This window comes from Falco rusticolus, chromosome 15 (genome assembly GCF_015220075.1).
Source record: "Falco rusticolus isolate bFalRus1 chromosome 15, bFalRus1.pri, whole genome shotgun sequence".
NCBI lineage: Eukaryota > Metazoa > Chordata > Aves > Falconiformes > Falconidae > Falco > Falco rusticolus.
Window position 1 is genome coordinate 2,995,899 of NC_051201.1, and position 17,155 is coordinate 3,013,053.

At 62.0% G+C, this 17,155-nt stretch overlaps 1 protein-coding gene across 1 annotated transcript in view; it reads left to right on the forward strand.

Annotated features, from left to right (window-relative positions):
- GSE1 (Gse1 coiled-coil protein) overlaps positions 1-17,155 on the forward strand; it is a 99,828-nt gene that overhangs the window by 34,021 nt on the left and 48,652 nt on the right. Inside the window, 1 exon segment of the mRNA XM_037409113.1 lies at positions 2,146-2,311. Coding sequence (XP_037265010.1) covers positions 2,146-2,311 — 166 coding nt within the window.

The following is a 17,155-nucleotide window of genomic DNA, read 5'->3' on the forward strand; positions in this document are numbered from 1 at the left end:
GCACAGCTGGCTGGTCCCCTCTGTCCACCCGTGGGGATATGCATCTCCACGAATCCCGGGGCCAGGCTGAGCATTGCCATGGTGGAACTGCTGGCCCCCCCATTGAATTTCAGCGCTTGGTGGCAGAGCACCCTTCCCCTCCCAGCCTTTGCTTGAGCACCTTGGGGTGCTGCTTAGCAAATTAGCACCCAAATCAAGCCACTCACCTCTAATTGGGGGTGAGTCTTAGAGGACGTGGTGGTTGGGGAGGAAGCCTCCCACACACACACCCCCCACACACCCCCCACCCCCCCCACCCCCCCCCCCCGAGGGACTGCTGCGATGCTTTATCTGGGTGGACAGATCCCTTCTAATTGAGCAGATATTCTGTGTTCGCAAACAGATGGCTCCTTTGCATCAATTATTCCTTATCTGTGTAACCGGGGATGATTTGCTGACAGATAGCGGCGGGGTGAAGTTAAAGCAAGGAGGCGGCCAGTGCTCCATGGCAGCTCTGGCTGCTGCCTGGGGGGTCCCAGGGGCACAGACCGTGAGGGGGGACAGGTCCTGGCTGCCCCTTGGGCAGGTGGGTGGGACCCCCCATCTCCGGTGCTTTTGCAACACGGCATCCCCTGGCGGGAAAATAGAGAGTGGGGGGCTGATGGGTGGGTTGGGGTCTGGGGCTGCTGCCAGGGCTCCCTCCAGGAGCAGGAGGGTGCCGGCCTTGGCCCAGCAACCGTTGCCGAAATCCACCATCCCCACCACAACCCTGGCCCGTCTCGGCACTCCCTGACTACATCTTGCCCAATGCTGCTGTGATGCATGATGGGAGATGATTAATGCTAATTAGTGATTAGTTGCTCTGGGTATCAAAGTGCGCCCCAGCCCTTTCCTGTGCCCACAGGTAGGGGATTGCTGCTTGCTGCTGCCGGGGGCATTACCCTGAGAGGAGGAGTGGTGGCATGGCATCCCCCCGGAACCCTGGGAGAGATGTCCTTGCCACCTTCAGGGATCCTGTGGCCAAGCTTTCAGGGAGGGGGACCAACCCCTGGGCTTGTCGCCTGCCCACTGTGAAAGTCACCTTCTGTTAATCATTGGGAAAGAGAAGAGCATCCCACCATCGTCGGGGCAGCCAGTGGCGCCCTGCCAGTTGGAGCCAGTATGTGGTGGCACTCGAGGACTCGCGGGATGTGCTGAGCGTTCGCGGTTGTGCGGTACTGCCATATGGATTCCATAAATTAAACCTTTCCAGGAAGCAAACGGTAAATTTATACGTCCGCTCGCATGCGTGGCTCATTGAGTCTAAGGGCTTCCCAGCAAAAAATCTACCTGCCATCCATCTCGCTTCAGCTTTCCAGGTTTATAGGACTAACCCTGAGAAAAACAGAATCAACATAAAATTCTTGCAGCCCTGGCCCGAACATCCCAGTGTCAGCGTCCCCTGTGGATGTCACCTATGGCAGGGTGGGCACAGCATCCCAGGGACCCTCTTGGACCTGGGACCAGGTTGGCTGTGCGTCTGTCCCGGCGCGGCGTGGCGGTGCCGGGGTACATGCAGCGTAGCTGGCTGTTGTTTTATTAAAGATAAACAGAAGTGGTGACAGCCTAAGCTGTGTGCCTGGGTGCGCCTGACGCGGGAGTGTGACAGCTACAACAAACACAGGGCCACAGCAGCGCTGGGGAACGCTGGGGGTCGGGGAGTGGGACTGTCCCCAAACCGAGCAAGAAGCAGCAATGCTGTCCCCATCCCTGCCGCATGTTTCCCTTGCCTGCCTGGCAGGGAAGGCGATGGGGGGGTTGTTGATCTCGAGTAAACACTGCCCGGTTGAGTAATCGGGAGCTGCCTAACCGGCCAGCTGCCGCCAGCGAGCAAGGGGACGCCGCTTTGATTCATGTCCTCTCCCCCCCCCCCCCGCCCCCGTCCAGCCTTTCTTGTCTGGCTGTGCTGGGAGCCATCGGCCGGATCCAGCTGTAGCCCCGCGGCGCGGGCTGGCGTGTGGCTCCCGCGCCGGCCACGTGCACCGGCCGGCTGGAAAACAAAAGCATCTTCTATCTGTGCGCCCCGGCCCCCCCGTGCCCCCCACCTGTGCCGGTGGTGCTCTGGCCCCACTGCGCTCAGGCCGGGGAAGGGAAAGGCGCTGAGTCTCTGTCCTGCTTCTCTTCCAGGCGTCCTCTTCATCCCTCGAGACAGCCACCACCAAGCCAGCGGCTGGCGAGCCCCGGCACCGGGTGGCCAGTGCTGGGGAGATCCCGGGGACGGGCAGTGGCACTGCCCCGGACATCGGCCAGCGGACGGCTTTGGATGCGGAGAGTGCAGACGCTGGAGCCACAAGTAGGTGATGCCGGAGGGATGCCAGGGGATGCAGGGGTGCTGTCCCCAGGGGCTGTCCCCTGCCCTGCCGTGCGGTGCTACTGCAGCTTGGGTCTCAAGGCGAAGGCTTGCGCCCAGCAGTTTGGGGTTAGAGCTCTGAAACCCACAGCCCTTGGTGGAGAGGTGACCCTGGCGGCACCTCAGTCCCTGCCTGTCGTCCCGGGGGCCATGAGTCAGGCCGTGGGCACCGGGGAGAGCCGCAGCACTGGGCTGGCTGTGCTGGGGAGCTGGGGGGGCCCCCAGGGCTGGGTCGGGCCGCGGCTCCTGGGACTTGGCTGCCCCGTCCGTCAGGAGCAGCAGCATTTTTGGAAGAGGTATCATGCGTGCTTCCCGCCTGCCGCCTCCCTGGACTGGCTTGTTTGCCAGCCCTTCCCGGCGGGCGCGCCGTGCTGTGCTGTGCCGCACTGTGCCACGCCAGGCTGCTTTGATCTGGCAGCAACTGCCGGTGCCGGTTCCTGGTGTTGGGCTGGGGAGAGCCAGGAACCGCAAGGTGCAGCGGGCAGGGAGCCGGGGCGGGCTCTGTGGGGCGAGGGGGCTGCTTGGGCGGGGGGGGATTTGTGACCCCCCCGTGTCCCCAGGGAAGGACATTTCCCGGGGATGTGGTGGCCCGTGTCGGCCATCCATCAGCCCCACAGGGATTTGGCCCCGGTTTGGGACCCCGCAAGGCGCTGTGTCCCCTGGGGGGACCGAGATGCATTTGCAAGCTGCTCACAGCCCAGCCGGGCAGCGTCGCGGAGGCAAGCTGGGAGCCGTGGCCTGGAACGGGCCCGCCGGAGTCAGCTCGGGATTTATTACCCTGCCAGTGGCTGCCGGGCAAAGGTGACAGTGACTAATGGCTTGTTACACGCCTGCCACATCTCATCTGCGCACCGCGGCCGGCTGCTGGCGCTCCCAGCCCTCCTCATCTGCGCCTGCCCTCCCTTCTCCGGGGGTGAACCCCCCCGTGCCCCTGCAGGGACCTCGGCCGGAGCGGGTGGCGGTGATGGCTGGCCGGCTTGGCACAGGAATCCATCTCCGTGCCGAGGCTGGAGGCCCACGCTGGCAGCATCCCCCGTGGTGCTTGCTGCCTGCACCGTGGCCAGGCAGAGCCAGGTGGACATCCCCGGCGGTACCACGGTATCTTGGGGCTTCCCAGCCGGTGGCACATCCCAGGGTGTCCCAGTGAGCCTCGTATGACACACAGGGCTTCCTGGCACACAAAACTCCTTTGTGGTTGCAAAACCACGAGCCGTGCTTGCCACCGTTCTGCTGGCACGGTGGCAATCCCATGACGGGGTCACCGGGCTAGGATGCGGAGGAGAGCGTGCGTGTGCGGATGAGTGCTGACGGAGCCACAAATGCATTCACTAGGAAAATTAAAAAATTAACAGGCATTGGCTTGCTCTAGATTAGTAAAGGCAGGAAGATAAAAGCGGCTCTTTATACCTTGTGAGAATTGCTGATAAGGGCATTTGTTCCTCTGTATTCTTTAAAAAGAATGCAATAAAAATTTAAAATAGAACGGGAGAAGGGAGATGGGGGGGGGGGGAGAAAGTGCTGGTGCTGCTGGTGAGGAGGGCGGTGGGAGGCGGTGGGCAGCACCAGCGTGGCGGGCAGCACCAGCATGGCAGGCAGTGGGGCCTGTTGGAGGAAGAGGAGGATGGAGGGGAAGCGGAGGCAAGGGTGAGCTGGGAAGGGGCTCGGGTGAGTGGGTGGGTGGGTGCACATGGTGGTGTGGCAGCTCGCTGGGGGCTGGCTGGCTGCCCCTGTGGCATCTCCTCCTGCAGGGATGTGAGTTCATGGCCAGCAGTGCTGGACCCGGATTCCTGGCCGAAGCCTCCCTTCTGCCCGGGGAAGGTCGGGGTCCTGCCTGTCCGAGCCTGCCGAGCCTGTCCGGCACACGCAGCTGACCGGCATGGCTTGTCATGGCTGTAAATGATCGGCAACTTCCTCCGCTTGCGAGTGGGCAGAGCCCCACCCCACTCGTGTCACTGGTGGCTCTGGTGCGGGCAGGGCCCGTGGGCTGGCACAGGGGTGACCACCATGATCCCCACCCAGAGGGGACGATGCTGTCCCAGTGCCTGTGCCCGGTGCAGGGGTGCGCAGGGGGGGCCGTGGTGGGAGCACCCCATACTTCTGTGGGGGTCCTGGCTCAGGACCACCCTGGGCGCACACCGTGATGGCTCAGGGGTGTCCCAGAGCCTGTGTGGAGGTGCGGGCAGCTTTGGGGTGCGCGTCAAAGGGTGAGTGCCACCCCAGCCTCTTGCCCTCATCGGTGCCTGGCACAGGCATCCCCCCAGCTCTGCGCTGGGGAGGTGTTGCCTGTGAGTAAGAGTCAGGGCTGTGACCCCCCCCTCACCCTAATTCTTGGGGGGGTCTTGCTCCATGAGGGGGGGTTCCCCCATCCCCGGTGCACCGCGACCCCCACGGCGGGGAGGTGTGTGTCCCCCTCCTTCCCCAGCATCCCTTCTAGGGGACCTCCCCTCGGAGCCTCCCTCCCCGGGGGGAAGGTGCCAGCCGGCCGCCCCCCCCCCCCGCCCCCGTCGGGGCCCTGCCCGGCCCGGCCCCCGGTGAGTCACGCTCCAGCCGTGCGGCTCCCGGGGCGGCGGGCGGGCGCCGAGGGAAGCAGGAAGCGGCGGGGGGAAGGCTCGGCTCGGCTCGGCTCGGCTCGGCTCCGCTCCGCTCGGCTCCGCTCCGCTCCGCGCCCTCCACCGCGCAGCCCATGGAGGAGCGCAGCCCCCGCTGGACGGCGCGGCCGCTGGGTGAGTGCCCCCCCCGCGCCGCGGGTCCCCCCGCCTCAGCGCCGGGTGGGGGGGCTGACCCCGGCTGGGGGCTGTGGTGGGTGAGCGGCCGCGCTGGAGGGAGGGAGGGAGGGGGCTGGTGTGCACCCGCCACCCGCAGAGCCCCCCGTCAGCCCCTTGGTCTCTGCTGCTGGGGGGGTGGGGGTGGAGGTGGCGAGGGTGGAGGTCGCCTTGGGCCTGAGGGACCCCGTGGTGGGGGGGTGGAGGTCGCCTTGGGCCTGGGGGACCCCATGGTGGGGGGGTGGAGGTCACCCTGGGCCTGGGGGACCCCATGGCGGGGGGGTGGAGGTCACCCTCGGCCTGGGGGACCCCGTGGGGGTGTGTGTATGGAGGGTCACCCTGGGCCTGGGGGACCTGGGGGGCAGGGTGGTGGTGCGGAGGTCACCCTGGGGTTGAGAGACATGGTGGTGAGGAGGACGGAGGTCACTCTGGGCCTGGGGGACCCTGTGGTGGGGACGATGAAGGTCACCCTGGACTTGGGGGACCCCATTGTGTGGGGCACAGAGGTCGCCCTGGGGATGGGGGACTCCATGGTGTGGGGGACTGAGGCCACCCTGGACTTGGGGGACCTCATTGCGTAGGGGACAGAGGTCACCTTGGGGTTGGGGGACCCCATGGCATAGGGAGTGGAGGTCACCCTGGGCTTGAGGGACTCCGTCGTTTGGGGGACAGAGGTCACTTTTGGCTTGGGGGACCCCATCATCAGCGGAATGGAGGTTGCCCTCAGCTTGGGGGACCCTGTCAGGTGGGGGACAGGGGTCACCCTGGGGTCGAGGGACCCCATGTTGTGGAGGACCCCATCGCGTGTGGGTTTGAGGACCCCATGGTGTGAGGGATGGAGGTTGCCCTGGAGCTGGGGTTGCAGCTGGGGGATGTTGGGGTCAGATTAGACGTGCTGGGTGCTGTGGGCTCAGGGTCCAGTGTCGGCTGAGGTGCTTGGTCCCCATGTCCCCAGAGTCCCTTTGGGTCATTCCTGTGGGCCGGCAGGGCCCAGGGGCTCACAGGTCAGTGCCAGGGGCTCAGCCAGCAGCACCGACCTTGGCACGTCTTCTCGCCTTGCTGTCTGTACATCGCCTGAGCCGAGCGCGCGGGGTGCTGCCGCAAGGGCTGTGCCTCAGTTTACCTACACACCGCTCTGCCTGAGCGGGCAGCGCCTGTCATATCTGTGTTTTGTGTCACCTGGCACCGGGGAGGGACCGTGTTGCTGACCATGTTGCTAACCGAGTCCTGCAGCCCGACGCGGGGAGCCTGGGCACCGCCATCGGGGTGATGCCACAGCCACCTGGTCTCGCCCGGCTCATTGTCTACCGCCGTGTTTATTGCTTTGCTCTGTCCTCGTTCTTCCACTCCTGCCTGCGCTGCCTGCCTTGCCCTTCGCCCTGGGGCCTGGCGGTTCCCCGCACCGTTCTCCTGGCCGCGCCACCCTTGCGCTTTACGTTGTGGTGTCCGAGTGACTGCTTTGCACGGCAGAGCTGGTGCCAGTGCCTGATTGCTGTTCCCAAACCCTGGGCAAGCACCCGCCGCCAGCCCTTGGAGCAGCAGGGTGAGTGCCCTGCTCTCCTCCTCCTCCTCCTCCTCCTCCTCCTCCTCCTCCTCCTCCTCCTCCAGCGCTGAGCCACGGCAGGGGGCACGGGGCTGGGGTGGGTGCTGGGGTGCCTTGTGGGTGCCCGTTGGGCCACGAGCGGGAGCCACACGGAGGGAGTTAATGGAGGGAAAAGGCAGCGGGAAGCCAGCGCCTCTTCCTGCGAGCGTGCGCCTGCGCCGGCCGTGGAGCATCGGGGTGAGCCCGTGTGGTTTGTGGGTGTGCCGCCACGCGTGGGCCAGGCAGCGTGCGCCGCTGCGTGTGCGCTTGGCAGCCCGCTTGGGTAACCTGGTGGGGAGGTGCTGGGTGTGACGACGATGGCGAGTGGCACGCAGGGCTGGCCGGCCAAGGCCAGTGGCTACCGGAGGGGTGGGAGTGTGCATGGTGGGGGGTTGTTTGTGCCCACACGTGTGCATGACCCAAGGGTGTGCTGGTAGCTGCTGGTGCAAGCCGTGTGCGCCGAGCGTGCTCGCCTCCCTGCTTGTGGGGTGCAGGCTGGGGTGTGCGTGCGTGCACGCACACAAGCATGTGTGTGCACGCCCCTGTGTGCCTGCGCTCATGTGTCCACGCACGAGTGTGCACACCCAGGGTTTTATTCGGGGGGGGGGGGGGCGTTGGGTACGAGTGTGCGTGCGTGTGTATGTGTTGGCTGCAGGGCAGGGAGCATTACAGCGGAGACAGTGGCTTTGGCGGGGGGCCAGGCTGCCGGGTTGGGGGGGGGGGGGGGGCGCGGGGGTGTGTGTGCTGCAGGAGGCAGGACCGTTTATCGCTTCCTGACGTGCCAGCACCCGGGATGGGACTGCAGGTGGGGGGGCAGCTCGAGGTGGGGGCTGTTCTTTTTAATATCCACTCCCCTGTTCCTTCCGCCGGCCCCCCGGCTTCTCCCCCAGGCGCTGCCTCTCACCCTGGTGTCTGGCACCAGCCCTGGGGAGGTCAGGGTGTGTGGGGGCTGTGTCCGGGGGGGGGTTCTGTCTGTGCCAGCCATGGTGCAAGGCAGTGGTGCTCCTACCCCACACCGGGGGGCATGGTGCCATGGGTCACACCCCTGTTCCCAAGCCCCAGCACTGATGCCAGCCCTGGGTGCAAGGTTTGGTGTCACAGCGTGGGCAGGGAGAAACAGCCTTAGCCTGCCTCTGCCTTCACGTCCTGGTGGGGAGACCCAACCTAGACCCCACCGTGTGCTGGCGTTGCTCTGGTGCATCACCCATCTGTGGGGTGGTGGGTGTCCTGGGGGGGCCACCGGGCAGCACTACCAAGCCCCAGCTCCCATCTGGGAAGGGGCAGCTGGGACAGAGCTTGGCACGCTGCGGCCGCCTGGGCAGGTTGCCAGGGGGATTGCCCTTGAAATAGCCCTTGCTGTGCCTCATGCCTCGGCTGCCCTGGCTAGCTGGGCTGCAAGGCCACCCCGTGTCCCCCCCACCCCGGCACCCCGCTGCCTGCTGGCGGTTGCAAGGCGGCGCGGGAGGAAGCGTGCCCCGGTGCTCCCGCGCCGATAACGGCGGCTGCCTTATCGCAGGGCCTTCTGCAAGGGCGGGCGGCATGGCTCCCTTGGCCCTTATCTGCCTCAGCCGTTGGCCCTGGCTGGGCTCACAGCCCCCCCTTTGACCCTCCCCCCGCACGCGGCGTAGCGCCCGCGGGGTCGACCCGTTGGGGGCGGCCGCTTGGCAGCCTGCCCCCTCTATCCTTTTTGAAGTTTAAAATCCATTTAAGTCAAGAGGAGGGAAAGTTATTGCCTCTAAAGCCCCTTGCGTTGAGCAGTAAATCCTCTTTGCTGTGCCGACGCCGCCTCTTAGCACCCGCGGGACTGGGGGTGACTCATGGGGGGGCCAGGCTGCATGTGTGTGTGTCCCCCACCTGGCCCTGGCTCCCTGCAGGAGCATGCTGCAGATGCTTTTATGGCTGGAGAGTGCAGGGAGCACCATGTGCCCCCCTAAAGCGTGGCCAACATGGGGTCAGGGTCCCTTTGAAGCCCCCCAGCCTCACTGAGCCGGCAGGAGCATCACTGCCGCTCGCTTGCCGCTTGCTTGCCACTTGTTTGCCGCTTACTCACCACTTGCTTGCCACTTGCTCGCCACGTGCTCGCCAACTCCTTGCTCACACTGATTTCCTCCAGAAAGGGGGTTCTGGTGGCACTGATGCCCCAGTGTCCCCCAGGGGTTGGCACAGCACAGGAGCCTGCCCCCCCCGTCCCCCCGTCCCCCGCCACTGTGCAGCCGGTGCAGTTTGAGGCTGATGGAGTGGGAGCTTGATGCGCTGCCGGCACGCTGGCGTTTTTATTTGATTTTCCTTCTCCAGAGCTGGCAATATTTAAATATTAATGCCTGCCTCTAATTGCTGTGTCAGAGGAGTGGGTCAGCATGGGAGCGGGCGCAGGGGCGGCAGCGCCAGCTAATTTTGTTGTCTCGGGGAGTGTTTGCTGAGGAGAAATGTTTGTGCACACACACGTGTGTGTTTTTCCTCCCTTTGGGATTTGCTTGGCCCTGGCTGTGACATGCGGGGGGTGGGGGCGGGCAGCGATGCCACCTGGGTGGGGTGGCCTTGGAGCCTGATCCCCCTCATTTTGCAGCGGGGTTTGCAGTGGGGCACCCACCTCCCGAATCTGGGGCCCCCACTCCCCCGCCTGGGGCGAGAGGGTTAATGGCAAGGAGGGGGGGGGCAGTTTGTTCTTGGGGCAGCAGCGTCAGATGCTTGCATGCTCGCTTCCTGTAATAAAGCGACCGCCGGCGCGCTTGTCACCTGCTCTCTGTTGTGCTGCCAAGCGGCAGACATGCCGCTTCTTGCTGCGGGCCCTGGCGCGCTCCCCGCCGCCGCCGCACCTCCCGCTCGCCCCGGGCGCTCGCCCCATGCCAGCGCGGCATTAGCAGGTGTTTTGGGGAGGGTGCGACGGTGCCTGTTGCCGCACGCCTCGTGCGGGCGGGGGCCGTTTAACTGTTCCTCACCATGGCCGTGCCCCCTTCGCCGCCTTCCCCGCCTCCCCTGGGGTGCAGCGGTGATGCCAGGGCTTGGCACTTGGGTGCTTGCACCCAGGGCCCCGTGCTGCCCCTGTCGCCTGGGACCTGCCAGCCGGGTGCTGTGTCCTTCCCACAGCACCCGTGCTCCATGGCCCTGCTGCGCCCCACTGTTCGGGGTGTGGAGTCCCCGCTGGTGGTTGGCACAGCCTCATGGCAGAGCCAGGCCAGCTGCAGGCAGGTGTCTCTGTTTGTCCCCGTCCATGCCATGCTGTGCCGCACAGTTGGACCAGGGGGATCCATGCAACATGTGCCACACACAGGCTGGGCAGGCTGCTTGGCACTGCTGCTGCCTGCTGTGCTGTGCCGTGCCGTGCCATGCAGCCCCCTCTGACACACAGGGCACTGCCCACCATGCTGTGCCGTACCATGCAACCCCCTTGGATGCACAGGGCACTGCTGCTCCCCACCGTGCTGTGCCATGCCACCCCTTTGCATGCACAGGGCACTGCCAGCTGTGCTGTGCCATGTAAGTCCCTTGGACACAGCCCTGGTGCCAGCACCTTCCCAGGCTTTCCAGTGCTGTTGGGGGGATTTTCCCCATCGGGGGTTATCTCTGCTTGCCCTGATGCCCTCTGGGTCCCCAGCCAGTTTGCCACCCGCCCCACAGCCATTGCTCCCTGCCCGCTCCCACCAAGGCCCCGGCTATGCAATCTGCTTCCTTCTGCCCAGCACGGCACAGCGTGGCGTCCCCATTAACCCGACAGCGAGGTGCAGCGTTTGCCGGGGTCCTGCTCCCATTAACCCTGGCTGTGGGGATTTTGCACCACTGTAACCTGGCAGGGAGGCTCACTGGAAGGGGCTAACATCGGGTCTGCTCCCGAAGGACAGCTAGTGCCTCTCACCAGCTGCTCGCAGGCTGGAGCACGGTAGATGTGGGGTGCAGGGAGGGCTGGGGACAAATCACACCCGAATATCGCCTGGGGAGGAGGCACGATGGGTTTTGCTCCTTCCCACCCGCATCCTGCCCCGGCTCCCAGCACTGGCTTTGTTTCCGCTGTATAACAAGATGATGGGTTAGGGTCAAGCTGCGGGTTCATAACTTGTTGGAAGACTTTGCCAAACAATAAAGGTGTCTTGCTTTATATCTGCTCGTATTTTATCCGCGTCATGGCCTTTCCCCAGCGCCGGCCGGGATTTACGGCGGGGGATATTTGAACGTGTCGAGGCGAGCTGGGGAAGCCGAGGCCGACCCCCCTCCCCACGCCTTTGCATTCAGTGCCTGTGCGCTGAAATATTTACCTTCCAGCTCCTCTGACAGTTCAAGCCGTCTCGTGAAGCAAAGGTTATTGAACTGCGAATGTTATGACATTACATTTTTGTGTCTGCACTTTCAAGATGCGTGATGCAGCCTGAATGATAAGTGATCTCGGGGTTAAGGGTGGGGTTTTTTTTTCTTTCTCCTCCTTTCCCTCCCTTCTGCTCTGCTCCCGCCTCGGCACAGGCTGTCGGCTCTGCTGGGGCTTGATAACGCTCCCTTTTATTGCCCTGCCTTTGCATTCCTGCAGCTGGACTCCCTGCAGTTGGTGTGGGTGCTGGGGGTGTACGTGTCAGGAGGTGGGAGAGGGACATTCCCAGTGCAGAAGCTGAATGCACTGCGGTGTGCCTCAGTTGCCCTAGCCCTGGCCTCATGCATCATGCCATGGGGCACACCAGGATGGGCCACGGTGGCACACACACCAGCAGCCCCTCTTGTTGGATGATGACGATGCTAACTTGGGTACCACAACCCCTCCAGCATCCCAGCGTGGAGGGAAACGTGCATCCCATATCCCACCAGGGCCATGCTGCGGGACAGGAGGTGATGCATGGTGCTCAGCGGTGCCGATTTTGCAGCCCCCCTTAGTGGGGTTGTGGGGAGCTGGTGGGGCTGCAGGCTGGAGCGATGTTGAGATGCAGCATCTTGTGTGACCAGGTGATCCGGTGGACGAGTGGGGAGGGGGACAAGTGACAGTGGGGTCTGGCCTGTCCCGTACACACTAGAGGGCAGCAACAAACTGGATCAGTGGCTGCATTCGGTCCCCAGGGGCGCTGAGGGGTCTGAGCCCCCAGATTTGCCCCCTTACAGCGGGTTTGGGGCCAGGGAGCCGCTTGTTTTTAAGGGGTGCTTAAACCCGTTTGGTAGCCAAATGCAATTGAGCGGCAGGACGCGGGCCCTCAAACCAGTCTGACCCGTGGTGTCATGTCATCCTGGGAGCAAATTAATTAAGTCATTCCGTAAATTTGGCCGCGTTTGCTGCTGGTGAATCACATCTGCCCCCTCCCCTCCCGCCTTTTTCCCCAGGCTCCCCCTCTGTCTCGGCTCTCTGCTAGAGTCAACATCTCACCCCGCAGCGCCTGGAGATTTCTATCGGCTCGGGGCTGGCCGAGCATCCCGAGCATCCCAGGTCGGGCGGCCGCCAGCACTAACAGAAACCAGCTGTGCGGGCAGGCGGGCAGGGGGGGCCGCCGGGGAAGGGGGGAAAAAAAAAAAGAGGTCAGGGCCCGGGAAATTAAATGTTCATAAATGTAGGCCCGAGCGCTTAAAAAGTAGGGCAGTGCCATTAAATCTCATTAAAGTTTAATACCTATCAGTGCCACTTCAGGCAGCCCTTGGACATTGCTTTAATTTGATGGGTGTTAAGGGAGAATTATCAAATAATTGTGCTGGCTGGGGACTTGCTTTTATCATGTTACATGGAAAGCTCTCCCGGCTTTGTGCCACACATCAAAACAGCAGTGGATAGGTATTGTTCTGGGGAGGGGATGGAGGGGGCTGCAGGGGGGGTCCCCGCCATCCCCATCACCCTTGGCGGTGGCAGGAGGGATGAGGGACACCGGATCAGGTTGTTACAGGGATTAGCTGCCCCAGTGATTTGGTTTTTCTGCCCAAATTCAACCCATCTGCCCTCAGGGGGGATCTGCTACCCCAGGCTGGCATCCCCAGGGGTGGTGTGGGGACAGCAAGCATCCTGCCATCGTCCCCATAGGTCCTGCTGGTGTCCCCGTGGGTCCTGCTGGTGTCCCCATGGGTCCCGCCGCTGTGCCCGTGTCCCAGTAGGGTCGTGCCACCTTTCCTGCACTCGCTGCCTCGGGATGCCAGTGTGGAGCTGTGAGTGCTGCTAATTAATACTAATTTTTGGAGAGGCTCTGGGGGCCGGAGGAACTTGCTGGTGGGAGGTGCTGAGCGCGCCAGGGATCACCATCTCCTTGTGGAGGCGAGCACATGGGCCCATGCATTTTTTATAGGGTGCACCCAGGGTTATTTTTATTTCTTTCTATTTCCTCCCTCCCCTTGCTGTAAAAGACCCAGTTGATAAAGAATTAGTGCCAGGTCGTTAGTCCTGGTTTTTATGAGATAAACCCGGGCACAAGGTGCTGTCGTGTAAACGCTGGGGCCAGGGAAGCGCAGGGATGGGGAGAGCAGAGCTGCTTCCATGAATTATTCAGCAGCGCCTGATTTCACATTATTCTCACTGATACTTTTACAACCTGTCAGTAAATAAAAAGATTCTACATTATTTATAGAAATGGACCCGAATTGGTTAGGAGAATTTACTGTTGCTATTATTAGGGGCTGCTCAGCACTGCGTTAATGAGAGCCGGGTGATGGCAAACGCTGCGTCCCGTGGGCTCGGTGTCCCCCGCACCTCCCGGGCTGCCACCTTGCTCCCCAAGGGTGGCTGCGTCCCCATGGCTGTCACCGCTGCTGACTCCCTTGGCCAGGGCCTGTTCGTGTGTCCACAGCTGCAGGCTGGATATGGAGGGATGAGGGTCTCCCTGGCTTTGGGCTGCTTGAAGGCGGGACATCTTCCTGGGGATGTCTCTTTCTGGGGATATCTTCCCAGGGACACCTCCCTGCGGATGACACCTTCCCAGGGACATCTCCCTGCTGGGGACATCTCCTTCCTTGGGATGGCATCTTCCCAGGGATGTTTCCTTCCCAGGGATATCTTTCCCAAAGACATCTGCTTCCTGGGGACATCTCCTTCCTGGAGACGTCTTCTTCTTAAGCACATCTCCTTTCTAGGGATGTCTACTTCCTGAGGACGTCTCCTTCCTGGGAACATCTTCCCAGGTGCCAGCCCTGGGACACATCTTTGCCAGAGGGGGGTGTTTCCAGGCATGGTGCAGTTAGCCTTTCTACCCACCTTCACCATAGCGTATGTAGCAGCACACCCGGTATGTGCCCTCCTGGCTCTGCATCCCAGCACGGCGCAGGAGCCAGAGGGTTCTGCTTCCAGCCTGTGCCCCCCCGCCCCCAGCAGCATTTGCCTGTCGCCTGAGCAGGAGTCGTCCCACCCACATGCCCGCCAGCCCCCCGGATCCCATCTGGGCTTCCCGCATCCCTGATGTGACAGCTCCAGGGAGATGGAAAAGCATTGCGAGGGGTTGGAAAGCCCCGGGGAGGCGGGGAGGCTCAGCTGCGGGTAAACCGAGGCATGGCAGCGATGCGCCGTGCGGACAAACGGGTGGAAAAACCAAGAGGAAGCCCAAGAGCATAATGGTTTGTCTGCGGTGTCCTAAGGTGGCTGCTCCCAGCCTGCCGGTGACAGGTTTATTGGCAGGCAGGCCGGGCTGGAAGGATTGTCGGCTATTTACAGTGCTGGGGCCGTGACTTTGCGAGCAGACAGTTAACATAAATTCACATGATGGATCAGTTATCACTTCATTGAACTTGTGGCGGATCCATTGAAGGCTGTGCAGTAACATACTGTTTCCTGGCTCTGCGCAGCGCTGGGATACATTAAATACACTTTATTTATAGCTTACCATTGCTGCACTGTGGGCAGGAGAATGCAGCTTTTGCAACTATCATCTAATTTTATGATGAGCATTAAAGCAAGGCCTATAATTTGCACCTTTTTATTCATTAGACACTGGTGCAGCCATAAGTCAAGAATGCCCAGGGATTTAGATGCAGATCCAGAAGATAAACTATTGACAAGCCAGATGTATTTTTACATTAGTGTGCCTTTACAATAGTTTATGTTGAGAGTGGAATATAAATTGCATTATTAAATACGAACCACTCTTGTAACTGCTGCTCTGCCTGTTTCTGTGCAGGCAGGGCGGGATTCGGAGCCGCAGAGCAAGGAGGCTTTGCCTAATGGCTCCAGGTTGGGTGGGGGATTTTTATTTTGGCTTTATCTTAGCCCTGGCTGTGCTGACGCAGCGGGGCAGGGGTCTGGCCCGGGGTTGGCCTCTGGAGGAGGCGGTGGCCCTGTGGGATGTCCCCATTTTGAGCAAAACCATCCCAGCCATGTGCCCCCACTGGAGACCTCCACTCGGCCGCTGCCACCCAGCCAGCAGCGAGTTAAATCCTTTTGTTTCCGAGGCAATACAGTTTATATTATGAGCATGAATAAAAGATGGTTGTGCTAGGGGTAGCTGTCAGGATCTTCGCTGCCTATAAAGGCTTCTACTGTAGCTTGACAGTAAAAGACTGTGTTTGGGGACTGATGTGGTTTCTCAAAGGAGCTAAATAAATAAGGGACGCTTATTTTTACACCAGTAAAGGCTGCTGGAAATTTAAAGCCCTGTTTATCTCACTGAAATCGTGGTGTTTATTGTTATCTCATGTAGGGGGAATTTGCATGTTCGCTAATAATTAACCAAACCCAGCGCTTCTCCCTTCTGTACGTGCAGCAGCTCCGCCGTTATCTGGGGGGAGGAAACGCTTGCAAATCAAATGCAAATATTGACCATGCCTGGGCCGGGCGTGCTGCGGTGGCGGGTGCTCCCCAGTACCCTGTCCCGTGGCTGTGGCAGGGGCAGGATGGAGGGGCCGAGTGCTTGCATGTGGCACAAGAGAGCTGATGGGAGCCATCCGCATGGCCATCCTGTCCCCATTGCCACCCCATCCTTGTTTCCACCCTGTCCCCACAGCCACCCCATGGCTACCCTGTCCCCATCGCTGCCCCTTTGTGCCCGCCGCTAACAGGCATCCCGTCCTGGTTGCCAGTCCCCGCGCCACCAGATGCTGCTGCTCCGTGTCACACCATCATGTCGCTAGCGGAGTGTAACGGGGAGAGCAGTCGGTGCCTTTGTTTCTCCTGCTCTCCGCACAGCTGTCACTTCCAGTGATCAGTAGAAAAATCATCACCCCACCGGATCATACATATGGAACGGTGTCTGTGCGGAATATTTATTGTAACATGTGTCGGGGCCGTGCCGGTCACAAGCCCCAGGCTTGGCTTGCACCGTGCCGGCCCCAGAAGGATGCTCTGGTCCCCTGGGCTCTGCCTGCTGGGAAGGTGCGCGTGTCCCCACAGTGCTGTCCCCATCATTGTTGGGGGACTTGGGGCTAATTGTGCTCTTGGTGGCCTCAGGCTGCGCAGCATGCTCTGCCTTGTAGGGGCCCAAGAAAACCCCTTTCCCAGCCTGTCCCCAGCCTTGTTCCCAAAGGATATCCCCAGGCTGGGGGGGTGGCTGAGAGCTCCAGCTCGTGAACCTGCAGGCTCCTTGCCTGGGGAGCAGAAGCCCAGGGGCTTTCCCATGCTGGGGTCACCTATGGGGTGGCCTTTGGGGTCTCCAATGGCAGGAGAAGGCACTCAGGAGCTGTGGCCCATCAGTATCTCCGGGAGCACTCTCCCGTCTCCAGAGCTGTCAGCTCGGCACCTTTCATGTGTGATGGGTAAACAGCGCGGCGCCCGCCGGGGAAGGCTGTTGGATCCCTGCTGGTGCTAAAGCGGCGTCTGGCAGGGACGGGGAACGTGCCGTCGCCTGCGCGAGGCACGGCGGACGTGACGCCCTGCTGGGCCTCCTTGCGGCTTTCCTGATGGAGAGGGGTGACCAAGCCGCCCCGGTGCCGGGCACAGGGCAAAGCCATGCCGGATGGGGTCCCTGCTGTCCCCCGTGGGAGTGGGTGCTGGCACATCATCCCAGGCAAAACCGCTCCCATAACCTCCCATCACCGAAAACCGGTACCCACCATTCCCATCCCACCTGTCGGCCGCTGCTGGGGACATGGAGCCCCCCATGCCCCCTTGCCACACGTTTTCCCTTGCTGGGGTGGACAGATGCCACACGGGCAGCACGGGGTCACCGGGTCCCCCCAGCACATGGCTGGGGGAAGGTGTTGCCAGCGCCTTTTGGCACCCGCCGCCACACGAGCGCGCTCCTCTGACAGCTTTATCAAGCCTCCAGACTTCCCAATTCCATTGTTCCTGACATCTGTTTCGGTAAGTGATTAATTGCAATTAGTGAACGGTTTGAAAGCCTGTGGAAGAATATTCAGCAGAAAACTCGTCAAGATTAATGAGTGGTGGCAGTTGTCAGAAGGGCTGCTGCCTCGCCGGGATGCGGCGGCGGCAGGGAGGTGCAGGAGGCTGGGCGAGCAGGGTGCCCCCCTCCCGGTGCCTGTGCCCCCCCCCCCCCGCCGTGTCCCCCCCTCCCGGAGAATAACACAAGCTGATTTTTCATCCAAATGCATGAATTATCTGCTAATGCGCTA